Here is a 19,043-nt window from a genome sequence, read left to right on the forward strand (position 1 = left end):
GACTTTATGCCAGGTACCCAAACATAAGTGGGTTGATTTCTTAAGCCATGTTCGTGTTTTCAACATCATTGCACAATTGCGATCTGCCTTGTCAAGTCAAGTACTTATTCATGTAGCGCTATTGTTGTAAGCCAACATGTATTAACAGGTGCATTGTTGTAATTAAATATCACCGTCTTGTATTGTTCAAGGGATGCAGAAGAGAATAGGGTTTGTGCGCAATATCTTGCAGAAACTGACATGTTGCTTTTGATGTATACATGTACAATGTATAGGACCATGATACCTAATCAAAATGAGTGAATTGATCTTAAAAAAATGCCCTCCAAGGGAAGCAACAGGGAAATTTTACAAGGAAGATCACATGTTTCTAAGTTTTGAACTTCATTATGATATTTTGTGAGTCTTTTTGAGAGAATGCATAGCGACCTGCTTGTATGATGATATCATAACAATCTTGTCCCACATGAAATTGAAGTGGGAGTACAATATATGAAATTTGTAATTCTTGTTTGAACTGTAATAACAGAACCATGGAGATATGATCAAATAATGTGTCCTCTTTACAACAGGTCTCTTGTTAAAAGAGGCTATTTCAGTTGAAATCCTTACACCACAATGTGGAAGAATAAGATCTTGTCTTCCATAGGGGGTTATGGATTTCAACTAGAATAGCCCAATATGTAGGCTAGGATCTTATGAACACAAGAGCAAAACAGAAATGTAGTGAAGATAGTATGTAGGGGAGGTTAAGAATGCAAAAATGATATCGGGAAGGACTCAGAGGCCATTTACGTTCTATGTTACCATTGCAATTATCCTTTGTTTTTGACAAACAAGTGAATTGAGATTACAATGTGAACTATTAAGGCATAGCAATTTTGTCTAAGAGTAAGTGTGTTGAAAATGAGTGAGTAAGAAGTTGTATTTGTAGTGAGAGAGAAAAGATGGAACCTCTGTTTGGATAACTTGGTAAGGAGGTCAGAGATGTATTCTTAGTGTTGAGATGGTGTGAATCAAAACTTGTTTATGTTCTCAAGTTGGAAGACTTGTGGCTCCTGGTAACTTGTGTGTGAAATGATGTAGAAGTTTAATTTGATCAAATCTTTGAATGAGGTAAAAAACAACAAAATTGTCATAAATAATAAAGTTGGCAAAAATAATAAAGATAGCAAAAAAAAAAAAAAAAGGTGAAAAAAAGAAGATATATAATTGGTTACTGTTGGGTGCTACATCTTTCTGTTCTTCTTTTCTGAATGTGATTCTTACCAGTTTCCCTTGCTTAAACTTCTGTAATGTATGAACTCAATTTCAAGATCCTGAAAGTCACCATTTTGTTTCCTTCTTTGTATCTCTTTACAGATGCAAGTTAATTTACAAGCAGATCTTCCTCAACAATCAACAGACTCACCAGATGGGGGAAAAGATGACATTGATCAAGCACTAACCAACTTACAAGCATCATTAGAAGGGTCAACAATAGAAGCTGGACATGTGAGTAAAGAAATGATTCAACCTGAAAGGTCTCATCAGGCCTCATTTCACAAGATTGGTATGCAAATTGCCATGTACTAGCATCCTATTTCCTCCTCAAATTGTCAACTAGTACCATCCATAGGAATCTGTGACCGGCACCAACAAATGTATAACATTAAAAATGCTTTTGTTTATGTTTTAAAAATTATGAATACCATGGGTTAACAAAATATACATTTGAATATAAACAGGACATAGCATGGCACATTATTGATGCAATCAGTAAGGTGCTACTCTGTATCTGTATTTGCCAGGTAGTAACCATCTATATCATGCTTATGTTATGAAATAAATCATGGGAAATGTTCCCGTCACACCTTTCAACAAACCGGTATTTTTCCCTGAGTGCAATTCTAGTGCCTGCTCAATTTTGGTGTATATTATGTACCCCTGTGAATCTCCATTCCAATGAAAGTCATCAGATGGTGTCTCTTGTTAAACCGAATTCCTATGATAAGGCAAAGTGATATTATATCTCCATTTGCTATTCCCATGATTAATTCGGCACAACTACAGTCAATGCTTAAATGCTTCAGGATTGGTAGTCGGATTCCGTCATCGGGGAATTGGTTTTCCAATGCATCGTTTTGGATGATTCAATCGTATTTGCTTACTTTCAGTTTGAGAATTTTTTATTCTAAAAATGTACGGGGAGAATTTAACGTAAAGGAGAATGAACTTGATCAAGGTCAAGATGTAAAATCGGAAAACTCTCAATGATGCGGAATAGATTATTTATGCCATCATTTGGATCGCTGGGGTAATTTGAGAGGTGTATTACACAAATGCTAAAGGCAATTGTGTTGTTCATAGCTCTTCATGGATCACTGGCTTACTTTACCTTCCGTTCTCCAAGTAATTTCAGTCAATAAATTGGGAAGACAGGCACTTGTAGGTAATTTATCTGAAGAAGGAAATATCGTTTTATTTTGATCAGTTCACATCGGAAGTTTCTCTTTAATAGCAAATTGTGATCGTGACAAAGTTGTAGACAAAATGTGCGGTAGAAAGAATCCCTGCAGGGTGTAAACTTGAAAATATTGAACTGTTAAATAGTCATGTTTTTGTGTGACTCTTTTTCTTTTAACAGACGGACATCACAACAGTTCCAGAATTACAAGATTACTTGAGATTTCTGAAGTAAGTACCAAGCTCACAATTTTTGTTGTTATTACATGGCAGGCTGACTGAAAATTGTACATTTTCAGATAGAAACTAAACCAAATCAAAATATCTGCTTACCAGTAAATGAATTTTCAGCTACTTTAACTTGTTCTCAAATCAACACTTCCCGAATGGAACCAAAACTATCAAAACAAAGTCAATTTACCCCATTGTTATCGCTGATGAACAAATTAGAGGTCTTAGTTACTATAAATTGTGTACAAGTAATCATGGCTTTGTAATACTGCCTAAGGGTTTTTCAGTAACAGAAGCACAGAACAGCAGGGTGGATATTCTGGCTTGTTTTTTCACGACTTAAGTCGACACCTGTGACTGATTACGTACACCAGACGGTGGTTGTCTTCATGAATGAAACATTGTGTAGTTGACAAATATTGCACGTATGTTGTGAATCCGGTGGTGTGAGGCAAACTCTACACTGAAATGTATACTGCTATGTGCTGAATGAGTCAAATGGTAACAGATCTGATCACTTATGAGTCAACGGAATCATTAGTTTTTGACTTGTGGATCTTTGTTAGGTTTGTATGTGAGACAATGTTCTCTTGATTAGTAGCATCCCTTGATGTTTGCCCTCATTATCGATATAACATGTCTGCGGTACAAGCTGATATAGATTATTCTGCAATAACAGTACAAATACATGTGTGCCAGTTATCTATATTGTCTGTGTAGAATTATACATGTACTGCTATGTGAAAATTCAACTGAGTGACTACATAGTTTAATGCCGAGGTTCTTGGTTGTACCTTTAATTAGGTCCCTCACTGCAAATGTTTGCAGACAACACAAAAAACAATACAGAAAACACCACACTGTTGCTGATTGGCAAGGTGTAAATGCCAGTCGTTGTGTACTAACAAACACATTATTTGTGTTTACATACAATAATACCCTCTATAGATAATGAGTTGGGTTTACATGACATTGTGCACGTACCATAGTTGTATATTGGTGGTTCTCAATGTACTCGCTTTGAATCTTATGTGCTCCACTAGTCACTACATATTTGTGTATTTATGACAAGTGGACCAATGATGTAAACCAATGGCCCATGGCAGTCGTGTACAAACACACATACCATAAATACATATCACAGAATGACCTGCATGATGTAGTTCATGTAAACAATCGGGCTCAGTGTTGCATGTAAATAACAACAACTCAACCTGTGAATGCACATCCTCATAAGAAGGACTTAAACGGAATTTCATTAGTTTTTAAGTTGACAATTTTGTTTGTTGCCTTATTTATTTGTAAATAGCCAGAGTCCTTTTGGTTTTTTATTCCAGTGTCATCATTGTGTGTCTTGACGAAACCTTTTAGCTAGTCTAATAAAAATACACACTGAGGCAAACAAGTATGGATCAATCAATTATGCAAAATGGTCTCCTTATTCTATAGTGGTCCAAGTCGCTGTTTCGCCCTAAAGGACATTTAACCACGTTAGCACGTTACTGCCTTAAGGAACAATTCCACCAGTGGTCACTTTTCTCTGGACATTGTGAGCTCGAAATGCTGGAAAGTGCATTTTGTAATAAAGTGATAGGGCAGATACCTCAGATCTTGTTGATGGTCAATCAGTTATTGCCACTCCTGAACGCTGATTGAGGCCAATTTCACAGTGAGGAAGAAACGTGCAAATGGAATAAAAGTAATAATTTAAATGGGGAGTGGACAGGTCTTAAGCCATTAGCAATCAAGGAAATGTGGACATTCATAGAAGTAATAGAAACTCAAGTGTTTGTCACTCCATTTGACCTAGGTGTATTTTATTCTTTTTTTAGAAACCTATTTATGTCACTTTTCTCTTATATTGAGAGTCAGGGCAAAGGCAAGGAAGCAAAAAGCAATAATTTGTCAGAATCAGTGATATCACACCCCCGTCTTGTAGATTTTATTAGTTACAGAAAATACTTTTCATTTCCTGTGACTTATACAACCTAGCCAATTTGTGTAAATAAAAATGAAATGAAAGTTATTTTTGGCTACCATTACAAAACAAACTACTTTTGCAAAAAAACAACAACAACAAATTCAATGCACTATAGTTCATTCCAATGATCTCAAATTTGAATTCAAGCTCAAAACGATCAGCATTTTAAGTTACTTCAGCAAAACATAGCCCTTTCATTTATGATCTGAGTATATTCGACATAGTCAAAATTATCAGAACAGTTAACACGTGGTTGGAAAATAACCAAAAATCTGTCATATTGTTAGGGTTTGCTTCAAAATTGAAGCAGTACTTTGAGTGTCTTGACAGAACCATCAAGCCATAAACTTAGGTATTGTTGGTATCTGCTTCTAACTGTTGGCAACTAGTTATTACCAGTAGTTGATCATAGAATCTTCACTTCGTATTTTGCAAATGCATACCAACTTGTTGCACATTTTTCTTCCTTTCCTGCTAAGCTCTTAATGTATGAATTACATGGTAAAAGGTTTGACTTACTGAAAATCAGTGCAAGAATGACATTATACCTTTAATGGTGTTTTCAGTGCACATGATGTTTGGCTAAATGTGAAGTACAATACAGGAACATGTAATCCATTCTGATATCCGTGCAGTATTGTTCATGGGACTCATAGTCGGGCCTTTATTATTCTTATTATGTTTGAGGCACGCCGTTATAGCTATCACTAACAGGAAACCTGATCCCAGCTATCCAGTGTTCACAACCTGGTTTTGTTATCAGGGTTTATGGCTGCGGACTTCCTCTCTCGCTCACAACAGGCAGTTGATGTTTGGTGGCAACAAATTTTACTGATGGAAGGAACTAGACACTTTATGATGACAAAGCAATGGCTTAATCACAGCGATTTATAGGAACGCTGGTTGATTTGTGCTGTGGTAACTTTGTATCCCTGTCCCTATAAAATAAAGTTAGTGGGATTTTGAATTGAGTAGAGCAAGATGAGATGGTGAATATAAAATAACCATTATATACTGGGAACAGGTTATTACATCTTTATTGTAGAAGAAGTAAACAGAATATTGTCTTCAGTAAATTGCAAGCAAATCGACTGCTCAGTGCCAGAAGTGGGTAAGTGCAATAGCTTATTGCACTTACCCACTTTTGGCACTGAGCAGTCAAAGTGATGTGTGTATGGGAAGGGTTTGTAGGCATGCACACATACCTACAAGAACTGGCTCTGTTCCTTGGATCACAACGGCCTTGCTATTGGTTAGTACCATGGACAGTCTGTCACATCAGCAATGGACCAATGCTAATACCCACATTAAGTTTTTTGTGTTTAAGACTTGAGAGAAGGGAATGGGAATAATGGCAATTTGTTAATACAAATGAGTTTAAAGAATTGCTTATGTGCATATATGCATGTGCGTGTCCATAAGGTGTTGTGTCTTGCAAAACTGCATTTTACCTGTATACACTCATAATCTGAGGTATCTTAGCTCCATAAACAGTATAAAAACATTCTTAATCATTGTCGTAAAGAATAGCCCTTTCCTTGAAACCTGCCTGCATAGTAAACCTAGATAATATCATGTGTAACCCTAATGAGGGCATGCGCACACCACAGGTGTTGAGGACATAATAACAAGAGGATCCATCCTTTATGGAACATTGTATAGTGTTGTTTGCAGGCTGAGCGTGTAATAAATCCTATAAAAATACCAGGATATGCCGAAAAAACTCTTGACCTCAAAACTGTTCTTCCTTGCGGGAGGGAGTCTGGTGTTGTGGTGGTGTGTAGTGCATCAAATGCAGGATGTTTGTCATGCTGTTCTTTTAAACTTATTACTTTACTTCTCATTAACCATTTCAAGTTGGTTGTATGTGTTTGATGTGAATGTCTCATATCAAGCCTCTTGTATTATTTAAAATAAAGCTCTATTGTCATAGGTTATAGAGCACTGGTTAGCAGCTCAAAATAATGGGCAATTTCAGTTGAAATCCATACACCCCCTATGGAAGACATGACCTTAATCTTCCACATAGGGAGTGTGCATTTCAAACGTGGTTACCTGAATGGGTGACTCTATTTGAAATTCACACTCCTTGTGTGGCAGAGTAAGGTCATGTCTTCCATAGGGGGTGTATGGATATCAACTGGAATAGCCCAGGTATAAGTGTTGGTATGATTGATCCTTCATAGGATTACCGTCCTGTCCTCATACATGCGTGATGTCAATCTGATGTCATTAATGTGCCTAATCAGCAGGCTCATATGACATCAAATTGACGTCATACATACAAAATGCCATGAACACAGACAAATTTAATCCAGCACCTTCAAGTAGACCAATGTGTTTACAGTCGGTACATTCTTGACAGAAATTACAAATTTGTGAAGTTTGTATTCATCAAGCAGAATGGCTCAAGATTTTTAAGAAAGCTTTTTGCATTCTACTACTCCGGTTGTCACACCGATGCTCATGTTTAATTCACAAAATTACACCTTGTCGATATGCATCAGTTTCTAATCCCGATTTGTGCAATCAAATTTAAGACTTGGAATAGTCAAAAGCTGATTAAAGTTAGTTATTATGAATTATTTTGCATCTCCAGTTCTTGAATTAGGAGTCTAAAGTGCCATGTCTATTAAGATCATTTTAGTTGGAAGTTTGCGACTTACAGAATCCAATTTTCAGCGCCGATTAACATAATTAAACAGCCCTGTGAGGAGCATCTTTTTCAGAAAGTAAACAGTGCATTTTCCCCTGTAGGGTTAAGCGATGTGCTAAATGCTATTATGCACATTCAATTAACTCTGCTAGATTTCAGATCGTGACTATCTCTCCATTGCTCATCTCACATGGGCACTTAGGCAGAAAGAATAGCCCTGGGTAAACAAAAGATAAAGCACATATCACTGACATACAAGCCAGCAAATGTTCAACATTAAAGGATTTCCATGATTTTGGTGAAATCCCAAATTGACGGGTACCGAGCAACAAATTCATGCGGTATTCTGTAGTTTATGATGTTTTGGCATTTTATCGTTGCACTCCCCTGAAGGGTTAGAATGTCAAGGAAAAAGATGAGTCGAGTTCAAACACTTGGCGTTCTTCGATATGGTTAATAAAACGGATAAATGTGGGTCAGGAACACCTTAAGTGCTGTCATGTGGGGTGCTCTCAACAAGCTGCCGTTACTTTTGTTCTTGTTGTGATTATCGGGTACTTCAGGTGTTGACATTACGCCTCCCGTCAGCACGTACATCATTGCTATGTTTTTGTGTTATTTTGCCTGTTTTGAGATCCATGCTATGGTATGCATATGTGATCCGCTCTGACAATACCAGGAACAACTCCCATTTTTGACATTTCATGATTTGAATAAAACTGTAAGCACTAGACGATAAGCTTTAAAATGATACCAAAATTAATTATATAAACTGCATCAATACTTTTCAATTTTGTAAATGATACCTTGATATTTTTGCCAAATTGCTATTCTGAGTAATGGGCCAATTAGTTTCCTGCTGTACACAGGATTGAATAAGGATTATCATAGTTCAACTGTTATTAAAGGATTTCCATGATTTTGGTGAAATCCCAAATTGACGAGTACCGAGCAACAAATTTCATGCGGTATTCTGTAGTTTATGATGTTTTGGCATTTTATCGTTGCACTCCCCTGAAGGGTTAGAATGTCAAGAAAAAAGATGAGTCGAGTTCAAACACTTGGCGTTCTTCGATATGGTTAATAAAACGGATAAATGTGGGTCAGGAACACCTTAAGTGCTGTCATGTGGGGTGCTCTCAACAAGCTGCCGTTACTCTTGTTCTTGTTGTGATTATCGGGTACTTCAGGTGTTGACATTACGCCTCCCGTCAGCACGTACATCATTGCTATGTTTTTGTGTTATTTTGCCTGTTTTGAGATCCATGCTATGGTATGCATATGTGATCCGCTCTGACAATACCAGGAACAACTCCCATTTTTGACATTTCATGATTTGAATAAAACTGTAAGCACTAGACGATAAGCTTTAAAATGATACCAAAATTAATTATATAAACTGCATCAATACTTTTCAATTTTGTAAATGATACCTTGATATTTTTGCCAAATTGCTATTCTGAGTAATGGGCCAATTAGTTTCCTGCTGTACACAGGATTGAATAAGGATTATCATAGTTCAACTGTTATTTATTGATTAATAAACATCTTTTTAATAAGTACTTTCAAGGATTTGGAAGTCCACTTAGTCCCACAGTCAAATACCATGAATTTCAAAATTTCATTTTTTATGGGAATGTCATCTTTAAAGGCCTTATAACTCAAAATCATGTCTGGCGACTTGTTTCGGTTTTGTTGGAGTTGGTCACATATTAGCTTTTTACAGTTTCTTCCCAGGTATCTTATTTGCTTGAGCAACAACGGTTAAGAGACATCCATGAGAGCACAAAGTTGTGCAGACTCGTATATTTTTTGCTCTCATAAAAGCAATTTACAGACTGCGGAGAGAGCGAGAGAGTAGTCATGCATGTTGTTTTATGTCAAATGACAGATATTAAATTTGGTTGGTTTGTACTGTTTATTTGTACTTATCAGTCAGCTGTGAGGTGCATTAAAAACAAAAAATATGGGGCACTAGTATTGAACCTCATGTCACACTCAAACAAATTCAACAAAATGCAGGTTGTTTCTCTCTCGCTTAGTTATCAAATATTGTTTTCTAATCACCACCTTTCATCTTTTACACCTTACGTTGATTTGAATTTGTTTTCAAAACGATTACCCACTCACTGCATACTCAACTAAATGTACGGTTTTCTCCCTCTTCTTTTCAACAGGCCAAAGAAAATTACTTTGAAGAGTTTCAAAAGAGGTTATTTTGTCTTCCGTGATACAACATTAACTCAATACAAGAGTCAAGAAGAGAGTCATGGCTTACCGTTGGCACGGTTTAATCTAAACAGTAAGTATACAGTAACAAATGGCTGCCAAGTGCTTAATGAATAATGTCAAATTTTGAGGAGTAAGTATGAAATTATAGGTTATAAAGAGGTGTGAAAAAAGTATTAAATAGAGATAAAATCTGTTGCAACTTGTCCCCCCTCTGTATAGACACTTTTGTGTATTAGGTTGTGATGGGGGTAGGGGTCACTCATATAAAAGTGTTAGCCATGCTTGTTAATCAACCCTCAAGACCCTAAGTGACTAAGTGGCATAACTGGTTGCAAATAAATGGCATAACTGTTCACATTTTTACCCTAATGCATTGATTATTTCCTTGAAATGACGTAACATCACTTTTTGTATCATTGATGGCAAAAAAGAGACCCTAAATGTCGATATGGCCGAAAATGAACCCCTAATTGGCAAAAAGGTCAGTCTCAGGCAAAAAATCAAAACCTCTTTTTGCAATTTTGATTAACAGGGTGATGGAGCACCAAATTAGGGATTCAATAGGCCAAGTTCGCCAAGTAAACCACGCAGACGCGCGCCGGACGCTTGAAAACATGATTGAATCCTTTCAACAACGAAACAAGCTAAAGATGTCTAATTCACATGATTCTTTTATTCGAATGTCCGTTTGCCATTACCACTCAGCCTTACAAAAAGATTGCGGTATTTTTCTGTTAATATCAGCAATAAAACTAAAGAATAAAGCGGTAATATTAGCTGCTACCGCCAACATTGAAGAGTTCATGTTTAAGCATATTTTCCAGGCATGACGAATTTTATGCGCTTATGCGTAACGCGTACGCGTAACCTTGCGTTCGCGTATATGCTACTGAACTGTGGATTCATCACGGATTAACAACGGTTGGCTCCTGTACAAAGGTATAGGAAGAGTTGTTGAATATATTTATATTTGTTTTGTCATGATAGCCTATTTTGCAAACAATGATTTCTTGCCAAATGGTAATTTTATGCCATTATATGGTGCATAAACTCTTGATGTGAAACAAAGAATACTTTGGTGTAAACCATTGTGATAAATTTGTCAAAATTTGAGTCATTTTGCAAAATAATGAATACATTTTAATGTTGACATAACCTCATTTAGAAGATTGACAGATTTTTCCTTCAGTTTCTAATCAACAAGTAAGGTGTTTTGTGTGTATATCTACAAGTTTTGTGATGAAAGAAAATCCTGTAGAATCACATCATTTTGCAAAATAATGAACACATTTTGATGTTGACACAGCCTCTCTTGAATGTGAGAGTTTTGATTGATTTGAAAGAGTTTCCGTTCAGTTTCTAATCAACAATTAAGGTGTTTGTGTATATCTACAAGTTTTGTGATGAACAAAGCCTGCAGAATTTCATTGCATGCTTCATAGAGCAGAAACACCATAGCCTGCTTGAACGACATCAGCTTATGTTATTTCAATGTGCTGAAAAATAACACTTAACCCCTGCAGAGTACTCTGGCAATGTTATGAATGAAGTGAGGAAGTAAATAAGACAATAAATTAAGCATTGATATCATGTGTGTTTGGATAGCATCTGACATTATTTGAATAAGGTGGTCATGTTGTCTGATCGCATCTCCTGGGTTAATTAGATGATCACCCCTGGGACGTTGTATTTGTGGATTCTTGTACATGGATGCACAAGTATTTGGTGACCCTAAACCTGTTACTCCTTTGATATATGAACTCAAAATGAAAACAAAAGATAAGTGCAATAAATTAAACTTTTGAATTAATTAACCCTAATGCCCCTGAGGGGTTTTTTTGGTTGGAGGTGCCCCTATGTGTTGCCCGCCCTGCCTGCAGAAGGGAAGACACCAAACGTGTAGGGTTTTGTATGAGGGTTAAAGCACTTTGCTAATTAAAGAAACTGTCTTTTTCATTGTAGAATGTGAAGTGACGCATGATGTGAACATAGCAAATGAGAAATATGGCATCAAGCTTCTAGTGGTGTCTGCGGAAGGAGCCCAAGATATTTTACTCAGATGTGATACGGTAGGTTGACACAAAAAAAAAAAGAAGAAAGAAAAAAAAAAGTAGAAAGAAAATCCACTAAATATGATCAAAAGTAACAAGCATTTGCTTGCTTGATTTTCATATATAACTGTCTAAATTAGGAAGACCAAAATAATACATCAGGAAAGATAAGTGACAAATTCTGCTGAAACTTGATGAATTCATATGTTTGCTAAGAATTGTCACATGATTTCATGGAATTGTTTCTAGGATTGCTACGTGTTTGCTTTCATGTCCAATTACGAAGAAGTATTCCTCAACATTTAGCAATCAAAGGAAAGGTAACATAGCATGGTAGACATTGTGAGATTAATAAACTACACTCGTATACTGGCATGCTTGCGTGTTCCTTGGCTTGCTTGCGTAAGCTTCAATTGCATTAAGTCATGGATGATATAAAGAGTTACAAAGTACGGCGGTGTTCTAGGAATTTACATTGGTACATGATGAAAGCTAGGTGAGTAGTTGTGCCGGTGAGTCATGAAGATGCAATTGTACTTTTCTGTGTTTTGAAAATTGATTGGTAGTGCTTCATATGCCTGGAAGGTAATTTGGAGTGCATTGAGCCCTGACTTTGGTTAATAGCTTTTCCTGCATTTTTTTTGGTCAAAACAAAGGTACATTTCGTACATATCTGATAGTAATAAGGTTTTGCAGAAATAATCAAACTCAAATTTGTCAGCATAATTCACCTGATAAGAAAGTTCAATTTGTTGGTAATGTTATTTTTGTTCTGATGATGTTTACTTTGCTAAATATCCTGTTGATATTTCAAATGACTTAATTTAAGGAAGTTTTTTTTTTCATTTTGCTCTTTATTAAGTTCTTTATTTTTGTCGGTTTTGGAGTGTCCATGGACCTACAGCTAAATGCTAGGATCATTACTTTTTGAAACTTTGGTACAAATAGTGATTCTCCAAATATTTACCCAATATTGCAAAATTATTTGCTGGAAAATGCCTCAAAAAGGAGTTCTGAATCCATGAATCTACGCTCGTATCAACCCTATTGATATTTAGGAGCCAGTATCACCCTGGTAGCATTCAGAAGGGAAATTAAGCAGTGAAAAACTAAAAAATTCTTATCAAAATCATTTTAATATACATATACATCTATTACACAAAGAATGTTATATGTTTTTGTTTATTCAGGAGGATCAGTATGCACGTTGGATGGCAGGATTCAGGTTAGCATCAAAAGGCAAGACTATGGCAGACAGTACATATAATAGTGAAGTACAAGGCATCAAAGCGTTCCTTAGTATGCAGCATAGACAGGTTGCTAATACACCCACCATCACCTCAGAGAATACCGATATCAAGGTGGAAGATTATGTGTCATATCGCTTCCTTAAAAAGCATAAAGCAAAGCAGGTGAGTTGCTAGCTATAGTCATGTTAGAAATGTTTCTGTGTGTCTTGTTCGAATGTTAATCACTGTTGGAATGCTTTTTGTGAAGTGGGGGTGTGTGGGCATTGAATGGTAATACAGTTTTCAACTGACAGTGAGCTTGAATGATGGCCTAAATTGATGCAATAAAAGTGTGGATTTCTTTATGATAGTCTATTATTCTACGGGCCCTACAGACCCAGAATTTACATTTTGGAGAATTTTTTTTTAATTGCTAAAATCATGTAAAATCAGTCATTTTGGGGCCAAGCTGAAAATGTTTAGAAAACATGTTTGGAAAAATTCTTAGGGTAATTTTAGCCTAAAAACAAAACAAAAAAAAACAAAAAAATGCTTGACCGACTGACCCTACTTGAAAGGTCCGTCCACCTGTAGAACAGGGTTTTTTTCCTCGCCTTAGTTGCTGAAATACTTGCAAGACTGGGTTGGTTTTGTAGAAATGAAATCACACAATGGGCAGAATTCAAAGGAGGTGAGCACTATTCGTGTTAAATGTTTTTGTGTTTGTCTTGTTAGAATGTTAATCACTGTGGGAATGCGTTTGTGAAGTGAATAAATGTGGGCATTGAGCGGTAACATAGTTTTACGCTGACAGCAAGCCTCAATGATGGCCTAAATTGATGCAATAAAAGTGTGTCAAGCGGAATCCACATCCATAATACGTCTATTTTGATTCTTTGATAGGATAAACTGTCTATATTGGCGTAATTTATTCTCTATAATAGTCTATTAGAGGCTGCAATACTTGCAAGACTGGGTTGTTTTGTAGACATGAAGTCACACATCATTGGGCAGAATGTTAATTCTTATTCATTCCTTGCCATTTTGCTCCTTGTATTCCAGGTTTTAATTAAGAGACCATTTTATGTATTGATTTGTTCTGTTTTGTAATTCTGCCCATAATATGAATTCTCGCTTGAAAAAAGTAAATCCACCGTGTTGTGAATTTTACCTTAAGTCAACGAAAAAATGAACCCTGTTCCACAGGCGGATGGACCTATCAATTAGGGTCAGTCGGTTGGGCGTTTTTTTTTCTGGAGGCTTAAATTACCCTAAAATTTCACCAAAATCTGATTGCAAACATATTTTCTAAACATTTTCAGCTAAAATTAACAAATTTGATAGTAATAAAATGATTTAAATGATTCTAGCAAAATTTAAAAAAAAAATTCTCCAAAACGCAAATTCTGGGTCTGTCGGGCATGTAGAACAGGGTTTTTTTCCCGTCGCCTAACCTTAAAGCATTTAAAAGCAATAACCAAAAAACAACAAAGAAACAAACAAACCCCAAAACAACAACCAGAACATAGTTGATGGGTACCCCTGATGTGATGGGTACTATGAGTTAGGAAGTGCGCAGAAGCTGCTAGCATGCTTTAAGCAGTCATGTTCGTATTGGTTGTGTATAATATTGAGACATGAATACATAGAGTAGATGGATGACTTGATAATATCTAGGTCAACTAACAATTTAATATCTCCATACTTTATTCTTGCTAGAGGGCGTAAAGGAGGGATGTTTTATTGATGAACGAGGGTTGGGGGCCGTTTAATAAACTACAGCTGTTATGATCACAGTTACGAGAAAAACAGCAGCATGATATTACCATTTATTGCATTTTGCGATTCGGACCATTGTTAGGGTTACGTTGGTTGTGAGAGTGATTGACAGTATCACGATACGCTTCGTGACATGCCCGACAGCCCGACATGTTAAAATTCAATTTGTGAGGGTACTGATACGAGACCCAAAAGGCATTGATTAATTGGTGACTAGTCACTAGGGGGTAATACCGGGTACTGGATACCTCGGTGATGGCTACAAGATGTAGTGACTTGGACCAAAGGGTAAATGACCTAATTAATGGAGAATGACATAAGAGTTGTATCAAGTCATCAAGTCAAGTAGCGACTAGCAAACGATGAATATTGATGGGGGTCTCTAGTGGACAATTACAAGTCAACTGTCTCGAATTGATGACTCGTCAATCCAATATATACTACTAAGTAGTGCATCTATTGACGTAATGATGCTAGGAAAACACAGCATTTGGACTAGAAACTAGTGCTGTGTTTGTAAATTGTGTCGATGTGCAATCAGGGGTTGTGCAGAGTCATAGTTTCAGTCGGTACCAAACTGATTTTGTTCGCATATATATGAGTAGCAGCCACTAGATCATTTATCGCATAGTGATGTAATAAATGTTTTCAATACATTATAGCAATTGCTTTTATGATATAAGCCCCAACTATCATCGTGACATTTTGTGTGAAGAGGTTACAGGGAGAAATAGATCACCAACTGCCCCAGCTGATGTTGTATACATTAACCATGTGTTCAGTGTTGACCAGTGTTTCTATGTTCCTTTATAATACCGCCGCATTTGTTTGTGTCATTGCCCAGTGAATTTTGATCACCAGTTTGGCAGTGGTTTCCTAAATAAGATATGTTGTGTAGATCAGTTATATCATAAAGATCCTGAGAAATTAAGTTCTGAGAGTTTTTGAGGCCATTTTAGTGATGTTAATTGTAGTGTAAAGACTCACAAGGGTTCTATTTCACTTGCCTTGCAGTTACATGAAATGATTGTTAAGTCATCCCTCCTATGGTTGCAAATGGAAGGCCGGGGTGCTTTTCACTCACACATGATGCACTGCAAGTTCTAAACACATTTCACTCCTGAACCCAGTATCTAGTATATATTAGGGTTACAATGGTGTGGACATTGAACTTGGTGATGGCTAATGGACTTAAGATGCGTCATAAAGTTGAGTAAAATGCATCCCGTGTCTTATAACATGTAGGGTACGAGGAAGCGGATTCTCTACGTGAGGAATTGCCAATTAGTTTTTATTACCCAATAATGATCCCATATGCATCCACTCACACATGCTTAACAGTTGATAGTTACTCAAGCTTAGCAATTGCAGAGCAAAATGTCAGAAGCAAGGGGGCGAAAAATAAATCGCTCAATTAAATCATCGATGAATGATCGTAACACGGTGGCCATCTACAGCTTCTTATTGCTATTGCCCTTTACGTGGGGTTTGATGTCATTAGCACAACATTGATGGGCATAGATAGTGCTACTCATTGCGGGGCAGTGCTCTTAAACATGATTTGTGCTAGCTCGGGTAAGAAGCCGCTAATTGCTTAATATCAGAGGTGTAGGCTGATGAGTCAGATGGGTCCTTGTATTTACCCCCGAGGGCAGATCGCTATGTCATAATTAGATCTCTATGTTGGCTAGGAGAGGTCTGCCAGATAGCTATGTGTTTGTGTGCATGTGTGTGCCCCTGTAATTTGAGTAATGCACTGGATTTAAGGGGGAGAGATTATATTGTGTCCTAAAGGTTGCTGGGTTGGAGAGGTCAGAAGTTTATCATTGGCCAGTATTGCAATTATCTAAAGAGCTTATCAAAGGAATGCTTGATTGAATTAGAATTGATCGAATTGATAGGTTTTTAAAAATATGCTGGGAAATATATTTACAGACCTGAAACTTTTCCTCTTTTAAGCTGATTTCCTTTTCTTTCTTTTTTTATTCCTGAAATTTACGCATTATTTGTTATTTTCAGCCCAATTTGAGATTTTCCTCTTTTTTTTAAAAGCATTTTCCTCTTTTTTCACAAATGGTCAGTTTTGTCTGTACATATTCTTCATTAGATAACTAGAAGTTTGTAGAAATCATTGAGGGAACTTTGTATAAGTACAGTGTGTTAGGGGGAAAATATGCACTGCAATAGGGAAAATAACTTGAAATTAGTGATTGAAGTAGTGGATTTGCGATGCAATGGAAATCAGACCGAGCAGTTGAGGTCTGCTCAAGCAAACCTCTCTATTATGCCGTATATTAACTGTATGTGTACCAATGACAAACATTGATGGTCTTTATTGGAAAATCTGATTTGTGCATCAATTTCATAATTACCAACATATTGATTTGAAATAATGATTCAACTCAAGATGTTTGCTGATAGTCTGCTCTTGTCCTGCCAAAAATCTCAACAAATATTTGCTTTATCAATCGGCAATATTAAACAAATCCAACTTTTCATTAAATATTCCTAGATATGTTCTGAGAGCACAGGGCAACTCCCACATGCATTAATTGGCCCTCCAAGGACATTCAGTTGAATGTTAACCTTTTAGTCACCTCTGCTTTTAGAATTTCATCATGTTAACCCATAGTGCTGAACACAATTACGGACATATAATAATCGGCATTTGGTAGAAACAATTAAATAATAGAGTATGATAAAATCCTCCAATTCAAGACGGAATGGGAAATATTTTTTGGAGGCTACACTTTAAAAGGAAAGGGAGATGAGTTCAAAGGTAATTTAAGACAAGAAGGGGTCAAGAAGTTTATGGGTCACAACTTTGGCTACCAAACTTCACCAGTGGTATTTAACGGTTGCAAGCTGTAATTCCAGATAGCCAAATCAATCAATTGTTAATAATGCGATTAATTATGCATTCCCATTCTCCATAATTGATGACAGTTTACCATTTTGCTGGGCAAAATGAGCAAAATCGTAATTGTCTGTCCACTTGTCCACGTTTGTGCATACTCGCTCACCGGTTGATCAGGTTTAAGTAATGGATTTAAGTAAGCTTGTAAATCGATTCTTGATGGTATAGGCCACTATTCTCCGGTGTCAAAGCAAAGTGTTTTTTCTGTTCTCTTAGCGGCCTAAGTGAAGTGGTAATCCAGTGATCACATGTCCTTAAGGGATTTGGTCAAGGTTACGTATAACATGTTAAGGATATGTGGCCAGTGTCAGCCATTGAAGGAACAGGTGTGAAGTGGATGTTTTTATGAGGCGACTAATTGTTGTGGGATTTCCAGTTAAGAACACAACTTTAACAAGTCGTGTGTTTTAGGTGAACGTTTATGATGAAACTTGGTTCAAGAACAACTGTGAGCAGGAGATAAATTTCCATTTAGCGTATACGATGCTTGTGTATATTTAAGCATATTTGGAATTAATTTAAAACAAAATCATCATTGTATATATTTTAAACAAATGTTCCGAATCACAGTATTGAGAGTTACAGTCACTTACTCATGACAAAATCTGAAATTTACTAATTAAATTAATTTCAGTTAGTGGGTAAGGAGTTAGTAGGTATGAGTCACCATTGTGTGGTATTCCCCCAGGGTGTACAATGGGCTTGCACATTATGAGATGGGTTGACTATAATGGGTCACACTCTTAGCCTGGGATGAATAGCGGGGCAGCACCGGGTACTGAGTTTCCTTTTCCCTTAAAGCGGCTGAATACCTCCGCTTATAACAAGAGTTTCCTTCAGGCTAGAAATATGAAATCATTACTGTAGGGAGATATTGTATCGGAATGCATGCATGGGTTGGTTCTTTTATATGCGTTACTATGGCTAAAGATGTTTGGAGAAATTCCACTTAATGAAAACTAGGTAGCCTTGTGTGTGCTACGTGGCGCAGCTAAGGAAGCTTAGAAGCGTGACCGGCGGCTACTTTATGGCGCCAATAATATTGTGTTGTTGACTTGATCTATACGGACACTTTCTTTTTTTTTTCTCTTCAAGTCTAGCATCACAGTGAAAATTTGTCAGTGACTTGATAAAATAACCCAGAGCAGGGATGGTGTACCATTTCAGGTTTTGTTCAATGATGCAATAAGCTGTGATGTTGAATCAATTTTTTTTTGAGAACTACTTATATGACTTCCTGGAAACAAATATTATGAGTTTTTTCAGTTCTACAATATGAAGAAATTAGAGTATTTTCTTGAAAATGTTCCTTGTGGTTTATGTGAAGATTTGTTAGATTTTAGAAAACCAAGTTTGAGCACTATAGTCTGCCTAAAATATTTAACTATTACCGTAAATAGCATTAATATTTATTAATTGAATTTAAAAATAGAGTTATTTCAGGATTTTTAATGACAGTGATTTTGATAGAGTTATTTCAGGATTTTTAATGACAGTGATTTTGATATTAACCATTTGTTAC

The 19,043-nt window shown here is 36.5% G+C and overlaps 1 protein-coding gene across 1 annotated transcript in view; it reads left to right on the plus strand.

The window, feature by feature from the left end:
* LOC140153183 (fermitin family homolog 2-like) overlaps positions 1-19,043 on the plus strand; it is a 135,913-nt gene that overhangs the window by 107,892 nt on the left and 8,978 nt on the right. Inside the window, 5 exon segments of the mRNA XM_072175855.1 lie at positions 1,363-1,494; positions 2,627-2,676; positions 9,491-9,615; positions 11,508-11,614; positions 12,787-13,008. Of these exon segments, the coding sequence (XP_072031956.1) occupies positions 1,363-1,494; positions 2,627-2,676; positions 9,491-9,615; positions 11,508-11,614; positions 12,787-13,008 (636 nt within the window).

This window comes from Amphiura filiformis, chromosome 5 (genome assembly GCF_039555335.1).
Source record: "Amphiura filiformis chromosome 5, Afil_fr2py, whole genome shotgun sequence".
Lineage (NCBI taxonomy): Eukaryota > Metazoa > Echinodermata > Ophiuroidea > Amphilepidida > Amphiuridae > Amphiura > Amphiura filiformis.